Source organism: Emys orbicularis, chromosome 9 (genome assembly GCF_028017835.1).
Source record: "Emys orbicularis isolate rEmyOrb1 chromosome 9, rEmyOrb1.hap1, whole genome shotgun sequence".
NCBI lineage: Eukaryota > Metazoa > Chordata > Testudines > Emydidae > Emys > Emys orbicularis.
In genome coordinates this window covers 46062499-46080642 of record NC_088691.1, presented here as the reverse complement: position 1 = coordinate 46080642, position 18144 = coordinate 46062499, and the positions used below count along the sequence as shown (strand labels likewise).

The following is an 18144-nucleotide window of genomic DNA, read 5'->3' as shown; positions in this document are numbered from 1 at the left end:
GAGGCAGTTAGACATCAGGGGCTGAGATGCATGGGTTTGCTAAGCAGCCTCAGAAGAGCAGGAGCTGGACCTGGCCAGACCCCTAGCAGTCTCTTCTGGTGCCACATGGTGCAGGTGGGCGTCAGCACAGAGACGGCACTTTCTTACTGTTCTGTCTCCTATGTCAGAGCAGCAGCAAAGTGCTGCCGGCTGCCCAGGCCCCATGCCTATCCCGGTCTCTGCCCCTGCAGGGTCCAGCCCAGCACCTGCTAGCTGCCTGTGCCCAGGCCCTGCAGCCGTCCCCGTCTCTGCCCCTACAGGGCCCAGCCTAGCACCTGCTGGCTGCCTGAGCCCTGGGAACGGGTGTGAAATTCACCTCCTCCCCATTTAGAACGCAGTGGGGGGTTCCCTGCAGTGCCCACATGCCATTGGCACCCCACTATGGGCGCACTGGAGCAGCCCCCTGTCCCCAAGGCCACATGGACCGACCCGCCGCTGCGATAGTGCAGAGGTGACCCTGCAATGTTCAGCAAGCCCAGGGGCTGCTTGGCTGGGGACACAGGGAAATGGGCAACCATGGGACAAAACCCAGCAGGAGGGAAGATGCTGTGATTGCTTGGGGCCCAGCAGCCACCCCGAAGGGGGTGTCACATGTTCTGTGCACGTTCCTAATGCCCCAGTGGTTGCACCAGCACCCACGAGCTATTTACACATCAGCATTCGGCCCCACCCAGGAATAGCCAAGACGCCTCCTACCTTTCCTGAGCTTCAGCCTCACTCTGCTTCTCCAGCCGCCAGTCCTGCTGGTAATGGTCCTTCCACGAGCGGCGGTCCCCCGCCGAGAAGAGCTCTCCCATGACCTCAGCGGCTGTCACCATGCCAGAGGCTGGGCTCAGCACACCTGCCAGGGAGCGATCCCTGCCCGCCACATCTCGCATCAGCTCCTCTGAGGTCATGCGGCAGGGCGGCTGCCTGCCCAGCCGGCAGCTCTCCACCTCTGCGCTCTCCTGGGCCGACTCCACCTCCTCGGGGGCTGCAGGAGGAGGCAGGGAGTGAGCGGCCATGTCTGCCACATGGGCCCATGCCACGGGAATTCACAGGGAAATACCACTCACCCAGGCAGGGGGGGCTGGGCCGCGGGCGCTCCTGGCCCCAGCTAATCACTTGGTATTGTTCATCCTTTACAGACCTGCCCATATCCCACCGCGGCGTCTCCTTCACCCCCTCCTCTGAGGGCCCATCTGGCCTGTAAACACAATCCCAGAGGAAAGGTGTTAGTAGGGAGCCTAAGTAGTGTAGCAGCGCCCAGAGCTTCCAGCCCTTGGGGTACTGGGGGACACCCCCTGGGGAGCCGGAACCCCTCTGCCTCAGGGGGCAACTCCGGGCCGGCTGGACTCTGGGAGCAGCCTTGGCTCAGGGGCTGTGCCACAAGCTTGAAAAGAGTGTGTGCTGGAGAACAGCACGTTCGCGGGGGGCAAAAAGGCAATCGCGCCCGGCCTGGCTTTCAAAGGGTTTGGTCAATGTCGGGGGATGCAGAGGGGAGCATTTCTCCCTGCGAGCTCAGCCCATCCCAGTCAGGTCCCACCCGCCCTTGCCAGCATCCAGGGCCATGGGGACCAGGCAGATGGGACATTTTGCTTGACATGCCTTGCTGGGATTTTTGGTTAAAGAGCCCCTTGGACTCAGACATCCAACATGCACTTGGGAGAAGGGATCTCAGAGCTAAAGGTCCAACATCTGCCCCTTCAGTGGGGGGCTGAGACGCTTCCAAGGATTCCTCCCACAGAGATGGGGAGGGCCACGCTCGTTACTGCTGAAGTACCAAACAAGCAGAGGAAAACACACCTCGGGACATGGCCCTTCTTCTCTGGCCTTTCTGGGCGTCCCTGCCATCAGGCCAGGCCCACCAGGGGATCCACCCACCCCTCCCCCCTCCCCGCCTCTGGACATGGACAGCCTGGGCCAACAGCTCTTTGCTCCGGGCTCTTGTGAGCCATGATGGGCCATGGGCCAGGGAATCAGCAGGACGAACAGTCAGTCCAAAGTCACCCCAGAGAGACAGCGCTCATGGGAAAGGGACACCCCCCCCCCCCCCCGCCACACACACGGTACGAGACATGAGAGCCGAATGGGGGTGGGCAAAGGGGGGCCATTCCTCAGTCCCTACTCGCTTCTGGTGCTGTGGGAATCAGCATCCCAGGGACATCCCTGGCTGACCATCCTGTCCTGGTCAGCCAACCTGCTGCCAAGCAGGGCAGGGATGCCAGCCTCGCTCCTGCACTGGAAGGGAGGGGGGGTGCTGGTGCTGAGCTCGGCCCCCGAGCTGCATGGAGTGACCCCACAGAAGGGCCTAAGATGGCCCCGAGGGCCATCTGTCTCTCGCTCGCTTTAGCTCAGGGGTGGTGGATGGTGCAAGGCCTTGCCAGCTCAGCAGCCTGCCTTACATGTGGCCAATGCCCACCAAAGCACTCCAGCCCTTGGCACAGCCCCCCTGCCAGCGACTCCCAGCAAGGACGGGGTTTCTCCTCAGCAGAGAGTGACATAGGCTCAGAACAGGATGCACGCCAGGAGCCCATTAAAACACCCAGGGATCGGGGGCAGCATCCAGCGGCAGTCTTGAGAGGGAACAGATCATGGTACTGAGGTGAGTGAGGCCCCTCAGGGGCGAGGGGGCAGTGACGGGGCCATGGGCCCCGCCATCAGGGCCAGGGGGAAGTGGGGCCATGGGCCCCGCTATTGGGTGAGAGGGCAGTGACAGGGCCATGGGCCATGCCATTGGGGCCAGGGGGACCAGGGGTACTTGCCTGGGAGTGTCCCTGGTGCCCATGTCCAGTGCCAGCGGCTCCTGAGGCGAGACGTGGCAGTAGTAGTGGTTGCTCCCCTGCTCTGGCAGGTGTCCGGTGTCCAGGGATTCCTGCGGGAGGGTGCCAGGCATTCGGGGCTGTGAGATGGCCACGGGCTTGACCGAGTCCCCAGGGAGCTTGTCCAGGGGAAGGCTCTGGGAGCGCTGCCTTGCGGTCTCCACGCTGCCACCACCTTGGTGGTGAGGCTGTTCCAGGGGCACCGCCAGCAAGGCTGAGCCAGGCCCGGCGGGCTCCAGTGGGTACAGGTGGTGGTGGGAGGCCCGGCGAGTTCTGTACTTCTCCCAATTAGGGGGTGGGGGCCGGGGAGGAGGCGGCCCTTTCTTTCTGGCCGGACACAGAGGCATCGGGTGGATCTCATCTAGCTTGGCTAAGGGGGCGTCTCTCATCTCCTGGCCCCGGGTGCTGGGCGGTTCCATGTTGAGGTGGCTCTCTGAGAAGGCCCTGCCCCGGAGCGGGCGGTGGAGTGACTCGCTGGGGTTCTCTGGCGCGCGCCGCTCGCAGTCCCAAGAGAGGTCGAGAGAGGACGCAGCCCGGTAGCACGGAGGCCACGTCTGCTCGGAGCTCTCCAAGCAGGGCCGGAAGGGACCCTCCCTCTGGAAGCCGATCTTGTAGTGCGCCAGCTCGCTGGGGAAAACATTGGGGGCAGATGCCCCCGAAACCCATTCAATCCCAGCCCGCTTCCACAGGAGCCAGCAGCTAGGGGTCAGAGAGAAACCCCTTCTCTATGAGCCAATTCCCCACTGCTGTGGCAAGCCCAGCCCTGGGGCAGTTCCCAGCCCCAGGCAGCCAGCGCCCAGAGTGCTGGCCGCTCGCTAAGGTACTTATCCGACTCCACCCGTAGTGTCTGGGCCCCCCATCTGCAATGGAATGGCCGTCTCATGCCCCTGGTGGGGGGAGGGGGGCTGTTCTCCCCAAGGCATGGATGGGGAAAGGAGCTGAGCTTGGATTTCCAGAGTCCTAGACCCCCACCACTGAGTAGTCCTTCCTCTGCCTCCCCTCCCACCGCGCTGACGATGATCCCTATGATACCCCATGGAAAATCCTTCCATGGAGGGCTAGACACGCAATTCTCAGCATCTCTGCGCAGCATGTCACGTTCCCAGCTCCCAAGGACTGAGAGTGGACAGTCCGTGCTCCCCTGGCCACGCCTCAATCCCACATTCTAGCTCAGGGGTCTCAAACTCAAATGACCATGAGGGCCACATGAGGACTAGTACATTGGCCCGAGGGCCGCATTACTGACACCTCCCCCCCAGCCGCCCTCGGCCCCGCCCCCACTCCACCCCTTCCATGAGGCCCCGCCCCGCCTCTTCCCACCCCTTCCCTGCCCCCATTCCAACCCCTTCCCCGAAATCCCCACCCCAACTCTGCCCCCTCCCTGCCCCCAGGGGGAGCAGGAGGGGTGTGGGGTGTGGTGGGGGCTCAGGGCAGGGAGTTGGGGTGTGGGGTGCAGGAGGGGTGAGGGGTACAGCAAGGGGTCAGGGTGCAGGGTGCGGCAGGGGGCTCAGGGCAGGGGGTTGGGGTGCAAGAGGAGTGCAGGGTGCGGCAGGGGGATCAGGGCAGTGGGTTGGGGTGCAAGAGGAGTGCAGGGTGCAGCAGGGGGCTCAGGGCAGGGGGTCGGGGTGCAGGAGGCATGCGGGGTGAGGCAGGGGGTTCAGGGCAGGGGGTCGGGGTGCAGGGTGCCGCAGGGGGCTCGGCTGCAGGAGGGGGTCGGAGGGCAGGATCTGGCCCGGCGCGTACCGGGGCCAGGGCAGGCTCCCTGCCTGCCTGCCCTGCCCCCGCAAGAGGCTGTAACGTGGGGAAGGGGGGGTTTGGAGGGGCTGTGCGTTTCTGTTGCTTGAGACACTGCCTCCAGCAGCTCCCATTGGCCGCGGATCCCCGTTCCTGGCCAATTGGAGCTGCTGGGGGCGCTGCCTAAAGTAACAGCCACACACAGCCCCTTCGCCGCCCCCTTCCCCACATTCCAGCCTCGTCCAGAGCTTCGTGGGGCAGGGCAGGCAGGCAGGCAGGCAGGGAGCCTGCCCTGCTCCCGGTGCAGGTCCGGCCGCCACACTGGTAAACACTAGGGGAGGGCGGGGGGGCTGCGAGGGGCTCGCGGGCTGCAGAAAATCACCCCGCGGGCCGCGTGTTTGAGACCCCTGTTCTAGCTATTGCCAGACCCTCCTCTCAGCGCAGAGTGGTGACGGCATCCCTCCGGGCCTTCCCCCGCCTTCTGCTCCGTTCCCTGCTCGCCTGGGAGCTGCTAAAATAACTGGCTTGTTTCCTCTGGAACTGCCCCGCTGCATCCTGCTGGCTGCCTTGGGAACAGGCGTGTCCGCATCTGGCTGCTCTTGGAATGAGGGGCAAGTTCAAAATGAATGCTAGGGGCAGGGAATCCCCGAGGGTCGGGGCTGAGATCACCAGGGCTCGGATCAGCCTTAGGAAATCCCTGACCGAACAAGGCAGAGAGCAGGCCCATTTCAGGGAGGCACACTGACCATGCAGCGTAACATACAACACCCAGCTCCACTCTCTAGTGTGCTTTGGCTGGGCTTCTGGAAGGGCCCTTCAACCCCCAGCTTGTGCATAAATCCAAATCCTGCTGGAGCCAGATCAAACACCTGCTTTGCTGGGGCACATGGAGACGTGGTTCTCAGCTACAAGCAGGCAGAGCTGGAGAGAGGAAAAAACTAACCCTTCCAGGAAAGCTAGCGGCAAGTCAGGGACTGCAGCAAGGAGGGGACACCAGCGGGGCACACCTGGGAAAGCCTAGAAATGGAGAGGCAAAAGGACTCTGAACTCCTGTGCTGGTCTCCCCTGTCAGGCAGCCTGGTATCCTCACCCCAGCCATCTTCCCACTGAGGCCTTGGCCACACACAAACCTGACCGATTCCCGTCTAGGTAACCCAGCCCCGCAGTCACAGCTGTAAATGTGCTTACCCCACACCGGCTGGCTCCACCCAGGAAGCAGAACAGCTGTACCTGAACAAGGCACTTTCTCCCAGTACAACAGTGTCACCCTAGTACCAGCCTTAGTGTGAGGATCAGCCCAAATCTTGGGCAGAGCAGGCCCAGCGGAAATGCCCCAGAGCACAGCGGACTCGCCTGGCATGTGGCTCCTGTTCCCTGGATAGCCTGCCTAGCCCTTTGAGCCTCCTCCGCTGACCCCGCCTCTGGGAATGTGCTGCATCGCCTTACCCTTTGCCTCCAGTCACAGCCCAGACCCCTCCCACAGTCTAATTCAGAACCCACGGCATGGCCACCTCTCAGATGCACTCACTAACCTGTCCCCCTCTCCTTAGTCCACTGCATGCAACAGAGAACTGGCTACCCCAGGGTAGGGACTGACCCGCCATGCCACGTGCTGCACCAAACACAGCTCAGTGTGGAGGGGCCAGAAGGGCCTGTCAGATCACCTAGCCGGACCCCTATAGATCTCCAGCCAGCTCCCCTGGACCAAGCCCAGTGGCTTGTGTTTGACTAAGGCAGATAATAATAAAATAAAATAATAATAAATGGAGATATCCCATCTCCTAGAACTGGAAGGGACCTTGAAAGATCATCGAGTCCAGCCCCCTGCCTTCACTAGCAGGACCAGATCTGCGGGGCCCCAAGGCGTGCCTGTGTGAGAAATGCTGCAAGGCAAGCTAGGCTGGCCACGACCTTGCTCACGGCCAGCGCTGACCAGGCATGTTTCATCATCACTTTCAAACTGTTGAAAATGACTTGAAAGGCTCAGCCCTGGCCCTCGGCTCTTAGCAGGGTCTGCATGGGGGGAGGCACAGGGCAGAGGACAGGCTCTTTGCTTTGCCTTAGCTTGGCTTTCCACAGTGCCTGCGGAGCATTTGGGATTTTGCTTCCAAAACAAAATCAGATCTGGGAAATTTAGGACAAGATTTTAACCAACAGATGCCTAAACCTCAGCTCTTCCGGAGTTCGGCATCAAGGCTGGGATCTTCACAAGATTTTCAGTGGGACTCCTGCTCCTAAATCCCTAAGGACAATCTAACTCCTCAATACCAGGGCTGATTTTAGCCAGCCTCTCTGGATTACAGTCTATCATCTGCCTTGCAGGGGTACCTGGGAGGCCCTTCAGAACCCAGGCTAACGGAGCAGATTAGTGCTCTGCACTCTTGAAAGTCAGCCGTTATTCAGGGCCCAGGTCCTCACAGATATTTTGGTACCTAACTCCCACTGATGTCAATGGGAGTTAGGGGCCTAAGTACCTCTGGGGATCTGGGCCCAGGCACCTCGATAGGATTTGGGGGACTAAGCTGTGGATTGCCCTTTTGAAAATCTTGGCCTGAGATGACAACTTTTGCAGTGTTTCCCTGCTCGGCTGTGCAGCCTTCATGTGCTCAGTGTGGGGATTTACTGGCGCTCATCTGCCTGGAAACAGCACTTCAGGCACCTCCTTGATGGGTGGAAGCTCGCCACAAATCACCACAGCCAGAGAGCTGTACTGAACGGCTATCCTGGCAGGGAATCCTGGCGACAGAAACCCAAGGCTTCTTGCAGCAGCAGCACCCTGGGAAGCCCCAACAACCGGCTGCCTGCCTGTCCCAGACACTGAAATGGAGAGGCCCTAGTTAGACTCTTGTAGGGTGACCAGACAGCAAGTGTGAAAAATCGGGACGGGGGTGGGGGGTAATAGGAGCCTATATAAGAAAAAGACCCAAAAATCGGGACTGTCCCTATAAAATCAGGACATCTGGTCACCCTAGACTCTTGTGATCCTATGGATTGTGAATGTGTGTGTATGGGGACATGGACTTCTCCTGGCTCCTCAGGGCTGACGGCTGGGCCGGGGGTTAAAAAAGGCCTTTTGGAGCTGGCAGCGAGGCTGCAGGTTTCTCTGGCCATATGCCCAGAGCTTTGTTGTTGGGTTCATGCGAGAGGCAGCAGCACGACCCAGGTGCCAACCCTGTGCCCTGGCCTGTAGCACCGCATGCAGAGCGACTCCCCGGGCACCGTCACTGCCACGGGCCAGCTGGAGATCCAGGGAGGATCTGTGAGCCTGGAAGCCAGGTCTGCTGCAGTGTCCACCCTGCCACCTCCCAGCTCCAGCAAAGCAGGAAACAGCTTCCTCTGAGTCCCACAGTGCAAGCCCCACTGGCTGCCTGTGCAGGGAGGTGCTGGCTGCTGGAGCCTCCTGTGCTCTGGATTGGCCTAGGCACGCTGCTTAAGAAAAAACACCTTGAGGCTGTCAGTGCAGCTGGGCAGATCCCTGGCTTGCTGCTGCTAACAAACCCTGCTGTGCACTCCTGGTCCCTTGCCTAGCTCCCGGTTCCTGGCCCAGCCTCTCGCCCAGCCTCAGCTCCACTGACCCTGCTTCAGCCGGCTCACTAGGCTCCAGCCTGGTGCGACTCAACGACCTGAGTTCAACCTGCTCCTACAACATGGCACTAGCATGGGCTGCTGCTCCTGGCCTGGCCCCCAGCCTGCACTCGGACTATGTCCCTTCCACGTCAGGCTCAGCTCGACCTGCTCCCCACAGCTGGGGCCCTGACACCAGGGCCATAGGGGATGGCCCCTGCTCCAGCACAGCTAAAACATGCTGGGAGACACCCCCACTCCTTGTGCAGCCCCCACCACTGCCTGCAGCACATGGTACCCACAGCCTCTTCTCCTGCCCGGGCTGCTAACTCAGGACCCCGGCACTTTCTGGGGCTTCTTTCTCAGGGCTCTCACGCCCTTGTCCACCTTCAAAGCCTTGAACCACCACAGCTGATCCCCACTGGCCAGGAGGGACCCCTCTCCCCCAGCAGCAGCGCCCCGGAGGGGGGAGTAGGTAGGAGCCTGGGCTGGGTAATGAGAGCAGCCCCCCCCACATAGCCCAACCGAGCAGGTACTGCAGGGCAGGGCCACAGCCCCACCCGAGCCACCGGCTGGAGATCCAGGGAGGATCTGTGGGCCTGGAAGCCAGGTCTGCTGCGGTGTCCACCTGGAAGTGACAGCATCCCAGCAAAGCGTCTGGGTGAGCTGAGTGCTGGGGACCCCATCTGGGGTGCACGGGGCTCTCCATGAGATCCAGTGTCACAGGCAGCCTCCACCCCCTTCGCTGGCTGGCCGGCCATTTTATCAGTGACCCCCCACCCCGGCCCCATATCAAAGCCAAGTAGGAACCTGCCCCCTCCTCCTCCTCCCCCCCCTCCCCTGCACTGCCACGGCCCTTACCTCACTGACTGGCTGCCCTTCCTGTTTATCGCCCCAGGCTCCCACTCCTCCAGAGGAAATTCCTGCAAACAAGAATCAGAGGAGTGAGATGGCCAGGATGAGCTGCCCGCCCCTCCCACTGGTGCTCTCCACCTCCCCCCCTCCCCACCCCTCACATCCCAGGAGCAGGATGGACGGGGGCAGGTCAGGGGCTATTTTCCGCTCACAGCCCCATGGCCACAGCAGAGTCTCAGCAAGGAAATGCATCCTCCTGGCAGCCAACTTAGCGCCCGCCCCCGTAGAGCCACAAACCCGCTGAGCCTGTTTGCCCTCCTGCCATGGGGCTGGGCTGCAGGGCTGGTTCCCAGCTGCCACAGAGGGACTGCACAGGGAAAGGCTCCCCAGGCAGTGGAGCTTCGGGGCTCGCGCTGGCTCATGCAGGCAGGTCCGGCCGCCAAAGTGCGGCAGGCCGGGCAGGTCCTGTCAGAGCCTGACAGGTACGGAGCTGGGCGGGGCACGAGCAGGAGGGTGCAAGCAGGAGAGCCGGGCGGGCACCAGGGCCTCAACCCAGCACTCAGGGCACCCACCCCCTCGGGGTCTGATGCCCTGCCAGGAAACGACACCCCCCCGCATCCCTTTCTTCTCTAGTCACCCCCAGCCGAGGGACGCCAATGCCCTGCTACTGCCAGTAGCCTGCACTGACAGGAGAGTGTGACACCCCCGGGAGGGACGTGCGACACAGCAGGGCTTGGCCATGAACAGGCCACTGGCAGGGGGTCAGACAAGGCATATTCAGCCAAACGAAAATGTTCTGCAGAAACTCTCTGGGGTCCGGGATGGAATTTGGGAGAGGCCAGAACAGCCAGCAGCCTGTGGGTGGGGCACCCACCTGGGACGTGGGAAACCCGGGTTCAAGTGGCTGCTCTGAATCAGGCATCCTTGAACATGGGTCCCCGCGGTGAGCGTCCTGAGACCAGGCTGCGGCTCTCTCAGGCTCTGGTTTGCAGACAGCATTGGGTTTAATGGAAATAAACACCAACCACAACGCTTCTTGTGCCAGAGTCTCGTTCTCCAGACAGCTCTGCCAGCCAGCAATGCCAAGGTGCCCAGCAGGTACATGGGCTGCCATGCAGCCCTTCCCCCTGCTCATGCCACCCCAATGGCACGGGGACACATCGCAGGGTGGGAGGAGGAAGGGCTGATGGGCACAGTGTCACTGTTTGTGAGTAAACCCCGGCTTATGCTCCCCAGCTTTGCCCCCAGGCCAGGAGAGACAGACAAAGCTCCATCCTGCCCTGGCTCAGACCCACCGCTGCCCTCCCTGGGCTCCCGCTTCCCCAGCCCACAGCTAGGACTCTGCTGGCCAGGAGCCTGACTCCTCACCCTCCCCTCTCCACCAGTGTAGGAGCAGCACTGAGGGGTGCCAGAGGGACACCAGCTGGCTGCTCCAGGCCTGGCAGGGGCATGTGTGGCAGGGGGTAGAAGGGTACCCGTGGCACGTTTCTGGAGAAGGTTGAGTTCAATACAGATGGCAGGGGATGCCAGTCACTGTCTTGGCAGAGGTGGGCAGGTCTCAGGCAAGGGGTACATGATTCCTCCCACACAAACCAGGCATATGCCAAACAGACACACAGAGCCACGGGCAGAACCCCTTCCCTGAGCTGGGGAACCACCGGGGATCAAACGCAGCCACGCAATACACAATTTACCCTGTGCCCTGCCACCTCCCAGGAACTCTGCCCCCCACCCTGTTCTCCACACACCCTGCTCTGACACCCCCCCACACACATACACACAGCTTCAAACAGCCTGGGAGGGGACTGGTGCCTCCTGGTGCCAGTGGCTGGCATAGGGCAAAGGGCTCAGGGTGAGGCAGGGTGAAGGAGGCAGCAGCTCCTGGTGTTTAAGCAGGGTTTGCTCCCCATCCCCAGGGACAGACAGACAGATCGATCCCTCTGACAGCCTCCCCCTGCACCTCTCCACAAGCTGGTACTCAGCCGGGCCAGGCTCAGCCACGGGGCCCGCCCACCTGGCACCGGGGGCAGCTTGCAGGGAGGATCTCTTACCGGCAGGAACACCTTCCTCCCAGGCCAGGGCTCGCTCTTCTCCAGAGCCTTGTGGGGAACAGAGCAGCAGCAGTCGGAACACCGCGGCACCCAGGGGTGCGTGTGGCAGCGGTAGCCGTGATGGCTGGGCTGCATGTTCCTCTGCAGCAGTGCAGGGCACATGTCGCCGGAGCAGTAGAGGCAGGGCTCGCGGAGCACCGGGGCCGTCCCGGCACAGGCCCGGGCAAAGGGCCGCAGGTACTCGAACTCGCCATGCCGCGGGAGGCCGGCGTAGCACACAGACGGCTCCAGGCAGCACTCGGCGTAGGCGGGGAGATTCTGCCGCCCCGGCGACAGGGGCGGGTAGGACTGGTCCACGGAACGGCGCCGCAGCTCCCGACATTCAGCGCCCAGTGGCTGAAAGGTGTGCGGCTCGGCTGCCTTTGGCTGGAAGCTGGGGGGCTTGCTGTGCCGGGCGGGGAGGCGCACCACGCACCTGCTGGTCTCCTCAAAGAACTTCCTCCGGTCGGCAAAGGGCAGCAGGACGGCATCCTCTGCCAGGCGCAGCGGGGAGGCGGGCGCCTCCGGCCCCTTGGCATATGCCTCCCCAGGGCTCAGGGCCCGCTGCAGCTTGTGCTCCGGAGACCACCGCCACCGGCCCCCAGTCCCCGGAGCCCTCTGCTTCTCCCTGTCAGGGGCAGGGGTGCTGGGGCCTTTCCGTGCAGGCTGGGGGGTGAGGGCGCTCCTGTTGGCTGGGCAGCCGGGGCTCCTGCCATGTTCCCCAGCAGGTGCTGCGCCCGGCATGGGGCTCAGGCACTTGGCTCTGGCTCGTGCCACGCCGACAGAGCTCCTGTCCCCTGAGCTAGGCAGCCTGCCCTGTGGCGGGGCTGAGGGATTGGGGGGACTCTCGCATGGTTCATCCGTCTCCTCCACTGGCTCCTCCCCACACAGCAGAGCCGCAGAGCCCTTGCTCTTCTGCAGCTGGGCCTTCCTCCTCTGGATCTCGTTGCGCAGGTTGGTGGCGAAGCGCTCACTCCGGCGCCGCAGCTGGGCTGATCGCTGATGGGAAGGGCCCGATTTCCTGGTGCTCGGCCTGCTCTCCCCGGACTCCTTCCCCTCCTCCACCAGCGCCTCGGAGCTGCATGCAGGGGTCAGGCCAGCAGGCTGTTGTGGCATGGCTGACTCGCTGGGGGTGCTGCAGGATCTCTCCAGCTCTGGGTAACACCTGTATGGCCCCTGGCTGTGGCAGGAGTCCTGGGCCCGGTCAGGGGAGTGCTGGGCTTGTGTGGCATGGTCATCAGCCCGGTCTGTGCCCGCGGCCGGATCCCTGCACGGCTGCTCTTTGGCATCCTCTGTCTGCTGGCCAAGTCCCGGCTGCTCCAAGTGCAGCGGGTTCACGGTCCATTGGTGCCCATCCTGCAGCTGGGTGTCCCAGCGGCTGCTGCCCATGGCTACATTCAGGGAGTGCAGCTGGGATGCAAGCAGCTGCTCAGGGGCACTGTGCCGGTGCCCCTTCCGAGGAGACAGGGGCGGGTCACCGTTGGCGCCTGGCTGTCCTTCGTGGGCACCGCTGTCCTGGCACTGCCCATGGGCAGCCCCCTGGGGATGGTCTGTGCTCTCCCCTAACAGCTGCTCCATGCTGGGCTGGCGTCTGTCCAGGTGGGAGCTCAGCATGTAGTACTGGTCAGCAGACAGGTGCTCCTTCGGGTGGCCTCCCACTCCCTCGGGCTCCTTGTCTCGCAGGCACAGTGAGGTGTCCGAGGTCCATCTGCCCGGGAGGTGCAGGGCATCAGCCGGGGCGGAGGCCCGGCGTCGCTCGGTGCCAGCTGGCTGGGGGTTGGAGGCCCGGAGGCTGTCCCTCCTGACAGGGGGCTGGGGAGGGGGGCCTGATTTGGCAGAGCCCGACAGGTTGCTTTCGTGGGGGCATGAGGAGGGCCTGGAGTTGGGTGCCAGGCGCTCACACAGCTGGTGGGAGACATCTGCCCCCTCACTACCTGTCTGCAGGTAGCGCCCCTCGTGGGCTTGGCTGGGGCCCAGGCCCTGGAGGATGGAGTCTGTGGAGGAGATCTCCTCGGGGCGCAGGGACAGGGCATAGTCCGAGGCGTTGGAGCTGGCTGAGAAGGAGCTGTAGGCAGAGTCCCGCTTGTTCTGGTACATGCTCTGGTCCACAGGCGAGAGGCTGCCCTCGTAGTAGGTCTGGCCGGGCGGGTCCAGGCTCTCCATGCTTCCAATGGAGCTGCTCTTCTCCGTGCTGCAATGGCGAGACAGCTGGGCCCACTGCAGGGACAGGTCACTGGAGAGAGAGACAGCAAGTGTGAGCGGCACTGGGCAAACACCCTCCCCCCCCGCCCGCCCCAGCGCCATGGGCAGAGCCAACCCGGCCTGTGTCACTCGGTGCCATTCACAGGCCAGGTACAGACCAGATGTTCCTCGGCCCAGTGCACCCCTCAAACACCCCAGCTCTGCAAGCTCACACAACACTGGCAAGCTCCTGGGCAGCTCCCCTGCTATGGTCAGGAAGGAATCGCTCCCCTGTGGGCATTGCACAGGGGGCCCAGGCGGCACCAGGGCAAGAACTAGTGCAACAAGGGGTGAGGCCTCCCACCTGCCCCCGCTGGGGACAGTTAGTCCCAGCCTTGCCCTGGCCCCACCCTGGGCAGGGGCTGGGTGCATCAGGGGATCTCCCTGTCCGGTGGATTCAGTGGCGGGCAGAGCCAGGTGATGCTCCCCGGAGAGGTGAGCTGTCGATCCCAGCTCCACTCGCCTCACTGTCCCTTTGCCCAGCCCCAGGATGCTAGTTCCTATTCAGAGGTGACGGGGGAGAGGGGGGTGTCACGGCCAGAATGACCGCATGTAAGCAAGGGGAGGATTTGGCCTGGGGGGGGCCCGCTGGGCCTGCAGTGTGTTCTCGCCTGTCCTCTGGGACTGGGGGCAATCTGGCATTCGCAGCCCCTCATTTGGCCAAGAGGACTGGAATTTGTTAGCTCCATGCTCGCAACGCAGCTGGCTCTGGCCTGCCACCCTTCCTGCTCAGGAATCGGAGCTCGGCAGAACAAACTAAAGCTGGGAAAAAAGGGATACCGTCCCAGGGGAAGAGAGGGAGCCTCAGCCATGGAGCGGGGCAGCTCCTCCCATCGGAACGGGCGGAGGGGGCCCTGCGGTAGTGCCAAAGGGCCCCAGTGGGAGGTGGGGCAGCAGCCAGCCGGGCCAGAGAAGGGAACAATGTGCTAGGCTTGGAGACAACCCAGCCCAAGGCGGAAAATTCCAGGGTGAGACATGCACTCGTGCTGGGATAAAGTGCACTGTGGAGAGCCAGCTAATGGTGCATCAGAGGGGCCATGTGGCCCTCTGGTCCAAGCCCTCCGTGTCCCAGCAGGACAAGGCTGCTTTCCCCACAGCCCAGGCACAGAGAACACTAAGGCAGAGATCAGCCAGGGAACTGAAGGGCTAAAGACACGGTGACGGGCGGGTTACATTATCCCAAGGGCCAGGGTGAGAGCAAAGCTCAGATCTAAGGGAATTGCACCCGGGCAGCTCTGGGAAGCTTGGCTGGCCTTAACTCTGCCCTCTGCAGTCCACTGGGGAAGACAAATGAGCCCAGGCTCAAAATCAGCCTCAGCCAACCCGGGGCCACCAATGCCTGGCTGACAACCAAGTGGCCATTGCTGGGCCCCGGCTCGGCGCTGGAGGCCCAGAGGCGGCCCAAGGCAGGGGTTCCGGGGTTGGGGAGCAGCTAGATTGGGGATGGGTTGCTCCAGGAAGGGGGCATTTTAGAGCCAGGCACCTACCCAGGTTCCTCCACCCAGAGGGCTCTCGAGTGCCCCAGGGCAGCGAGTCCAGGTGGGGCAGAGCCGGTGGCACACACTGGGCTACACCCCAGCTGCTGTGGGACTCACCTGGAGTCACATCCTGAGTGCCAAGACAAGCTGAAGGCATCAGAGGGACAGTGCATGGTGGCAGCCTCGGTCCGGACCTCGGAGAGCTTGGCCAGGTGCCAGGAGTGGGGCCTGATGACGGGCACGTTCCTCCTGCCAAGAGCAGCACAGAGCCGAGAATGGAGAGGAAACCGGGCTGAGGCACTGGGCTGAGCTCACTTCCTGGAGAGCTTCCCATCCCATCCCCCGCAAGGAGGCTCCCTTAGCAGGACAGAGGGGACATCCCGGAGGAGTTCCACATTAGCTCACTGGAGTTTTGGGGGGCCATCTCCCCCCCCACCATGCCTGCCCAGCCCAGAGAATGGCATCCCACGCTCCTCTGAGCGAAGGGCTGGGAGCTGCTGGCACTCAGGGGTGGGGAGCAGGTGCCTTCCACCAGGAGGAAGAAGCCACCAAGGGCATGGACTGGCATGGAAGCCCTTTCTCTGGGCTGCCCCTCGCGGCACTCCCCACTCCTGCCTCTCTGCCAGCAGGGGCAGGGAGCAGGGATCCGCCCCCCACCAACTGAAGCAATGCGGGGACCCCTTCCCCCCACGACATTCCAATAGGCAGAGGAGGAGCCAGCGCTATGGGGCTAAATGCTCACCTCCACACACTTTGGGTGATGAGGATTTCAGTCCCCACCCTCCCCATGCACTGCACCCTCCCTTTCCAGCACAGTACCCCCAAAGCCTGGGGTATCCTCAAGCCCCAGCTCCCGGAGGCATGGGATTATGCTCGGCCCTTGGTGTGGGATTTTTAAAAAGCAGGTTTCTAGCCCTGGTGGCTGGGGAGAAGAGCTGGCAAAGGGGCCCCACCAGGCTCAGACACCAGGAGATGAAGGAACCAGCTTCAGGTCTAACGCCTGAGTTTTAAGCCAGTCTCATGATTTCTGGGGGCCTGACTCACACTGGCTGAGTGCTGTGGATTAGCCAGGCAGCCCCACCCCTACCCTCTCTGGGCATCGCTCCAATAGGCTGGACAACTTGGAAAGTTGGGCTCATGCCAGGAAGCCAGGGCAGGGCCCTAAATAAAGATCCCAGCCACCTCCACATAGCACTAGCCCAGGCCTGGCTCTGCTGCTGGCTCGGTCTGGATGGAGTGGGGCAGAACTCAGGCAAGCCCCCCCCAGTAATTCACAACCTTGGACGATCCCATAGGGAGACTGGGAGCCCTCTGACTGCCACTGGGCTACCAGGGTAGGTAGCCAAACTGCCACCCCCAGGAGCACCCAGACTGGCAGCACCCTGCCCGCACAGAGCAAACCGGGGCATTTTAACTGGGCCTGGCTGCACACACAGGCTCCCCACGAGCAGTACAGGGTCCCGCACCGTACTCACAGGCCAATGATGGGACTCGACCCCAGGCTCCCAGAGCCAGGCCAAGGGACTCCCTGTGATGGCACGTTACCGCTGCCCCAGCCTGAGTGTCCCAACAGCATGGGGGGGGGGGGGGGGGCTGGGGAATGAAGTGGCATGGGGGGAAGGAGCCAGGTTGGCAGGCGGCAGCGGAGTCAGCATGAACTATGCACTGGCTGAATCGGCTTTAATCCCCCTTCCCAGACCCTGGGGGGGGGGGGGCGCTCTGAGCAGAGCCTTGGAACCGCTCAGTGCCCCAGAGCCCTACACGGCAGCGTCACACCCTGGCTCAGCACAAGCCCCGCAGCCCAGGCTGGACTGAACAGAAACCAGGGTCCAGCAGGGTGCGACTGCAATGAACCAGAGTGAGGGGAAACTGGGGAAACTGACACAAGAGGGACAGGGCTGGGAGCGGGAACCAGCCGGGTTCCCAGCGCAGGGCTGCGCGGTGCTGCTGATGAATGCTGCAGGAGGGAGCAGCCAGGGGGGAGAATGGCTTCACGCCAGGGCCAGCCCGGCCCCTCAGGGAAGAAATGGGCTCTGCGGAGCCATCTTCCTGCTCTCAGGGGTGAGGGATTTAGGACGCCAATCCTGGAGTCGCTGATGTGCAGGCGGTGCCCCGGCGTGAAGTGCAGAGGAAGCTGTTGTGTGGGGGTCAGGGACCACACGCTGATAGCACAGCAATAATGCCAGGATTTATGGGCTCCGCAGGGTCGGTGCCAGGCCAGCACAGCAGGGCCACACAGTTGCCCACTCCTACGGGGAGACACATGCCCCCAGCAGGCGCCCCACGTGGGGGTCGGAATCACCCCCAGGAAGCTCAGAGGGCAGGCTCAGTTGTACCACATGATCCCAGTTCTCTGGAGAGAGAGTTGGGGTGTCGTGGCCCCGGGAGACTAGTCAGATGCAGTGAGAGCCGATGCATCCTCAGTTCCCCTAGGCCTCTTGAGATCTGGTGAGATCCTTGGGGACGGGGCCCCAACCCCACCAACAGTGCAGAGACCCCAGTCAGGCCTGGGGCCCTGTCTGGCTGGGTGTGGGATTCACCCCGTCCCTGCCCCTGAGAACTCACAGTGCCCTGATCCAGCTGTCCCCTGGCTCTACAATCTGACACTGGCTGCTCCCTTGCACTCAGAGCCCCTTCTGCAAGGGTCGCAGCAACCACCTCTGCGGAGGAGTGCAGCAACACCCACTCAGACACGACTCCTTGCACCACGGCCTGTCCTAATAGAAGCTAGCTCCAGAGCTGGGATGTGGCCAGGACACCAGGGTTACGGACAAGTCAGGACGTTAAAGTGCTCCGGGACCTTAGTGACCCCAGGGGGGCAGGAACCCAGGTTTTATGGCTCATCTGGAAGATGATGCTTCAGCAGTACAGCACCCCTCAGCACCACACTGCGGTCAGCCCCGGCTCTGGGGGAGCAGGGCCACCACACCTGCGGGGCCTAGCTGCAGCCTGCCATTCTGTGGCAGCCCAGCAGCAGGAGCCCAGCTCAGCGAGGGATGGGCACAGGAAACTGTGCCAGGCCACATGGTGCCATGGCACAGGAGCTGGGGGCCCAGACTGGAATGGCCCTGACCCATCCCTGCAGAGCCCTGCACCAGCACCGTTAGCTGGCACTGAGCACAGCCCCTGCTGGCACCTGGCCTGGCACCCCAGTGCTGTCCCCGAGCCCCTGGCTCCCGCAGGAACAGCCACCCAATCTAAGCATCTCCAAGCAGCTGCATGCCCCAGACGTTGCCTTTGGTCTGATCTGCGAGGGCAGCCCCTCATCCAGCTGCAGCCCTCGGGGGATAAGGCTGAGGTGTCCAGTCAAAGGCGGCACCACAATCACAAGAGGTCTTGCTG

General features: G+C 62.9%; 1 protein-coding gene across 1 annotated transcript in view; it reads right to left on the bottom strand.

Moving 5' to 3' along the window:
• SHROOM4 (shroom family member 4) overlaps window positions 1-18144 on the bottom strand; it is a 56182-nt gene that overhangs the window by 2594 nt on the left and 35444 nt on the right. The window contains exons 3-8 of the mRNA XM_065411161.1: window positions 14920-15051; window positions 11045-13316; window positions 9000-9061; window positions 2784-3467; window positions 1095-1225; window positions 736-1012 (exon numbers count right to left, since the gene is read on the bottom strand). Of these exons, the coding sequence (XP_065267233.1) occupies window positions 736-1012; window positions 1095-1225; window positions 2784-3467; window positions 9000-9061; window positions 11045-13316; window positions 14920-15051 (3558 nt within the window). The remainder of the gene's footprint in view (window positions 1-735; window positions 1013-1094; window positions 1226-2783; window positions 3468-8999; window positions 9062-11044; window positions 13317-14919; window positions 15052-18144) is intronic.